The 5150-nt window shown below is 25.5% G+C and overlaps 2 protein-coding genes across 2 annotated transcripts in view; one reads left to right on the top strand and one right to left on the bottom strand.

Moving 5' to 3' along the window:
• Nucleotides 1-268: 268 nt before the first annotated feature.
• Nucleotides 269-3709, top strand: LOAG_07430 (OVOL1 protein; the record flags this gene model as incomplete). The annotated part of the gene is made up of 6 exons (XM_003142963.1): nt 269-347; nt 887-1113; nt 2275-2418; nt 2602-2734; nt 3001-3125; nt 3509-3709. 6 exons carry the CDS (start codon nt 269-271, stop codon nt 3707-3709), a joined length of 909 nt encoding a protein of 302 aa, XP_003143011.1.
• Nucleotides 3710-4340: 631 nt separating this feature from the next.
• Nucleotides 4341-5150, bottom strand: part of LOAG_07532 (hypothetical protein) — a gene marked incomplete at both ends in the record, with an annotated part of 10538 nt that continues 9728 nt past the window's right edge. The window contains 2 exons of the mRNA XM_020447460.1: nt 4341-4424; nt 4568-4727. Coding sequence (XP_020302310.1) covers nt 4341-4424; nt 4568-4727 — 244 coding nt within the window. The remainder of the gene's footprint in view (nt 4425-4567; nt 4728-5150) is intronic.

The following is a 5150-nucleotide window of genomic DNA, read 5'->3' as shown; positions in this document are numbered from 1 at the left end:
AATCATTTTATAATATCGAAATGACAATTATCAGTTCATTTCAGATGTCCAATTTGTCATATTTATTCTCTGAATCTGAATTTTGCTAATAGCAATACCTGTTGATCAAATATTATATCAGATTAAATATCAATAAATTTGATATAATACTTGATTAAATTAAACACCAATTCTAATTCACAATTACAAAATTATTGTATTAAATGGGAAATATTTTAATTGGTGGATGAAGATATAATAGCAAGATATTGCTACATGTATTCCAGTAATGAATTCATCTTTTTGGTTGCCATCACCTCTACCGTATACAACCATTTATTGTCCACCAGTTCCATCATTATTCATCGGTAAATTTTATTCTATCATTTGATCATATTAACGATTTGAAATCCAATGGTGAAATCTTTACCGATTTGATGATGTCACTAAGTGATTGAGAATAAAATGAAATACTGGCCAAAGAAATGAATAAGGCATGATAAGGCAAAATATTCCCAAATGATAAAGTGAAGAACAAAATATTAACGCAAATTTTAAGATTTTAGGCATTTATTTTAGCATCATCTGGTATTTCATAAATTATTTTAACGTATTATGCTAATCAATTTTTGAATTGCAATCATATCTTCCTGCATTTTAAGCATGCATTAAACTTCACATGCAGAAATGTTCTCTCCTTTAGAATAGTAAAAAAGCTTTTTAGGTTGATTTTTTGGATCAAATTCTTGAATAAAATATTGGCCTAAGAATTGGTAAATTTTAATTTATTTTAATGTATCTAAAAACTGAAAACAATGTTAAAAGGATATTGTAAAATTTGGATTTTTTCTTCTTCTTAAATAGTATTATTTTGGAATTTTTCACTATTATACATTGATTTTTGCAGCTCAAGGTTTTCCGGCAATACTTCCTACGGTATTGAAATCAGCTGTTCCGCCATCATCATCATCATCATCATCATCATCTTCATTATCTCAGCAAATGAAAATTCCGGAATCAGCTCAGCAGCTAAAAAGTCCGGAAGCTATACCAAAACAGCGTTCGTCAAAATTGTTTCTCGTCGAAAGCTTACTTCCATCAGCCGTTGAAAAAAAACAAACTACGCCATCACCGGTATTTTTTTTCGAAATCTAATTCAGATTTAATTTAATTCATTTTAACCAGATTTATTTAAACCTTATTTTGGACTAAAATAATAGTTAGTTGGCGGAATCTCATGATACTTTATTGTTTCATTATATTACATTTCATAACTAATTATATTCATAACTAATAATTTAGTTCCAACCGATTTATATTTTCAAGAACTTAATTTAATATTTATCTTAACCCTGTTATTTTCAGTTTTTTCTTCAATTTCATACTCTTCATTTTATGTATATATTATTATCTAACTTTAGCTATTCTAAATCCCATTTTACCTAGTTAAATTTTAATTTTCTTCTAATTTTGGCACTTTTGGTCATGCAATAATACAAAACTAAGTGATCAATTTTTATTTTTAACAACCTTAAGTTCAGGTTCATTTGAAAATTCATCTCTCAAATATATTTTGCTATGTTTCAGTTACTGTACTTACTTGCTTCCTTCTGTCATTCTTTCAAATTCGTTTTTTTATTCGCATTTTTTTTCTGATAGATATATTTTTGCCTTTTTCCCTATGCTTTTGAAAATTTGATTTTATCACTTTTAAATTATTTCAAATTTAGTAAATTCATTTGTTTGCTCTATAGTTTTATTATAGTTGTGTTAGTAAGTGCATAGAAAAAATTGAGGTCACCGATTTTACCCATCCTATTATTTGAAAAATATTACTCAATGCTTAGCTATTTGTGTAAACAATAATATGCATTCATAAGTACCTACCATATCCTGTTGTTTGTTTATTTGATTTAAATTGTTGTACTTGTGAAAATTTACGGTAGGAATTTTATTCATTTTGCGAAATAAAGATTGTTTCAGACGCCTTTTTTCCCTTTCAAATTATTAAATCAAAAAAAAATACATGTTTATTACGAGTAATCATAAAGAAACAGTTTTGTATTCATCAGAGCTAATACTTCATCCCTTTATCCCTGTGAATGAGTTTATTCATTCAAAGATTTGAATACAATTCATTAGAACTCCTACCTCAATTCTTAAACAAAATGTTTCACAGTATTACAGTATCATATTACATTACTAAGTTTCCTGTAATATGAATAGTTTTTACATGATACAGTTGCATCATTCAATAATTTTTTAATATTTTTGTGAAAAGTATTTTTCTTACAGTTAAGTTTGACAACAGTAGAATGGATTAATGGTGGGTATGGTTTGAAGAATCCGATGCTACAAGGCTACGGTATACCGGATATTGATACTACTCCTGCTCCGGCTTCTGAACCTGGTTTACTGACATGCCGAGTATGTGGCAAAGTTTGTTTTATTTTTAATTAAATCAGTTTATTTACCCTTTCATTGATTATTATTTCATATTCATTATTATTGTTTTTTTTTCTCTAATAAACCACACTTCACTTTTAATCACTTATTTTGCTCAAATTTGTTTTGCTAATGATATTTTCATTGATAAATTTCGTTTATTTTTGTTGTTTGCAGAAATTTGCATTACAAAGGCTTTTGAATAGGCATGCAAAATGCCATTCCGAAATCAAACGATACCTATGCACATTTTGTGGTAAAGGTTTCAATGATACGTTTGATTTGAAAAGACATACACGAACTCATACAGGTTTTATTCAATTCATTTATTCATTCCAAATTTTGCTTAATGTTTTAATTTTAGTTAATTTAAAACTAAAATTGAAAAATGAAAACTATTCATATTTTTGATGGTAAATGTTGCTATCATAAATGGATAAGCAGTAATACTGAAAGGAAATAAAATTTTCGAAATATTTTTAAAAAGATAATTTACAAATAAGATAAATATTATACTGAAGATAGGTGATTAAAATAAACGGGTAATTAATAATTTGAAGAATTAAATTAACGCAGGTGTTCGACCATACAAATGTGATCAATGCGAAAAATCATTCACACAACGCTGTTCATTGGAGTCACATCTTCGTAAAGTACACGGTACACAACACAATTACGGTTACAAAGAACGACGAAGTAAGGTAACATTTAATTACTCCATTTAAAACAGGTAGAAAAGTGATTAAATATTGATTGAAAGAAAATTATTGTAATGGGGATTTTACAAAATTAACACAATATTGTTGTATTATTATAAAATAATTAAAAATTATATGTTATAGTTAAAGTAATTTAATCATCTTAAAATGTCCAAATGTGTTATCATAACAATAAAGCTTATAATAGCAATTAACTTTATTTAACAATATAAATATGAAGATATAAGCTTGTATATGTATTGCTTATCCGTATTACAGCAATGTCAATTGTATTGTGACATTTCTGTTCTGCTAATTATATTGAATATAGTAAATACTATTTGTTATACAAGAAATGAAGAATTTAAATATTACTAATATTTTAGGTTTTTGTATGCGAAGATTGTGGCTTTACGGCTCCGGTATTTGATCAGTACATACAACATTTGCAACTAAATCATCCGTTCAGTCCGCAATTAATCAAATTAACATCCACTGGTGCATTATCCAAATGTCATCGATCAGGCAATCATCGATCATCATCAACATCATTTACAACCAGTACTTCCGGAATTTTTTCTAGATAATATCATTTCACCAATTTTTCTTTCTTGTACAGATTATTTTTTCGATATTTTTTGCATAATTTTGTGTGGTAGTTAAAATTGATGCAAAAAACAACTGTAAAAAGTTTGATCGAAAAAAATTGATATTTTATAAATTTTGAAAGTTCATTTTTTCAAAACGATAAATTTAAAACTTTGTTAATTGTGTGTTAAAGAAAATGGTATTTACTCAAAAAAAGTTTAGTAATGCTTGCATAATTTTGTTTTAATTTTATGTTTTTTATTTTTCATTTTTGGCATAAAAATTGTCTAATTTGTTTGGAGCATCGTTGTTTGATATAAAATTAGGTGTATACACATATGTATTACAATATATGCATAATTCATCATTCTTCTGCTAAAATTCAGTCCTTCCAAAAAGTTTTTGAAAATTTTTTTGTTTGATTCCATTTGAAATTAATCATTAAATAAAATTGTGATAAATTTAGGCCTAGTAAAGTTTGATGAAAATTTTGAAAGAACGAAATGAAAAAGAAAAAAGTCCCAAATTTTTATTTATTTTCTGAATTAAACTTAAATTTTTACACTTATTACTGAGAATTTATCGAAAGAGTAAATAGCTACCATACTTTTATCACTTAAAATATCGCAGCTATGATAATGGATTTTTCTCACGATAATGAGTAAGCCAATCAGCAATGAAAATGATTGGATCAATTGGTCGTTGCAACAATACCTTCAACATTTTACTGCATTATATTCATCCACATCAATATCAATAAAAAATTCAGTTTAATTTGAAAATAAAAAAATTTTTTTTATGCCAAAAAAGAAATATAAATTTGAAGAGGAAAAATAAAAAATAAAAAAAAGAAAAACCTCAGTAAGTGCCTTAGTAAGAATAGGCGCAACAGTTCTTGCTAAATAAACATCATTACTGCATGTTGGTGATACGATTTCACTTAGTGTATCATATTCAAAATTATATCCATCATTTGCTTCATCTTGCTCTGTCGTACTTGCTGATATATCAGATGAACTTAAATTTCAAAATACTTTATCTTAATAAATAAAAGTTTCTTCAGTAATAATATGAGTAAACTATGCAATTAATCATAGCGAATAATAAGAAATAATGATAGCATTTAAAAGATAACTTTTATTTAAGTTAAAACAATTGCTTCTATATAATTAACGGAACAAATGTAATAATAATAATAAACACAAAGAGTACCAAAGAGCAATAGTGATAATGATAATAACAATAATAATAACAATAATAATAATAACAATAATAGCAATAAAATAATGATGTAATAATAATGACGATAAATAATGATAATAATAATAATAACAAATAATAATAATAATAATAATAATAATAATAATAATAATAATAATAATAATAATAATAATAATAATAATAATAATAATAAATAACTAATAATAAATAATAATAATA

This window comes from Loa loa, assembly GCF_000183805.2.
Source record: "Loa loa unplaced genomic scaffold supercont3.67, whole genome shotgun sequence".
Lineage (NCBI taxonomy): Eukaryota > Metazoa > Nematoda > Chromadorea > Rhabditida > Onchocercidae > Loa > Loa loa.
Note: the sequence above shows the minus strand (reverse complement) of the source record. Positions and strands in the feature narration are given on the sequence as shown.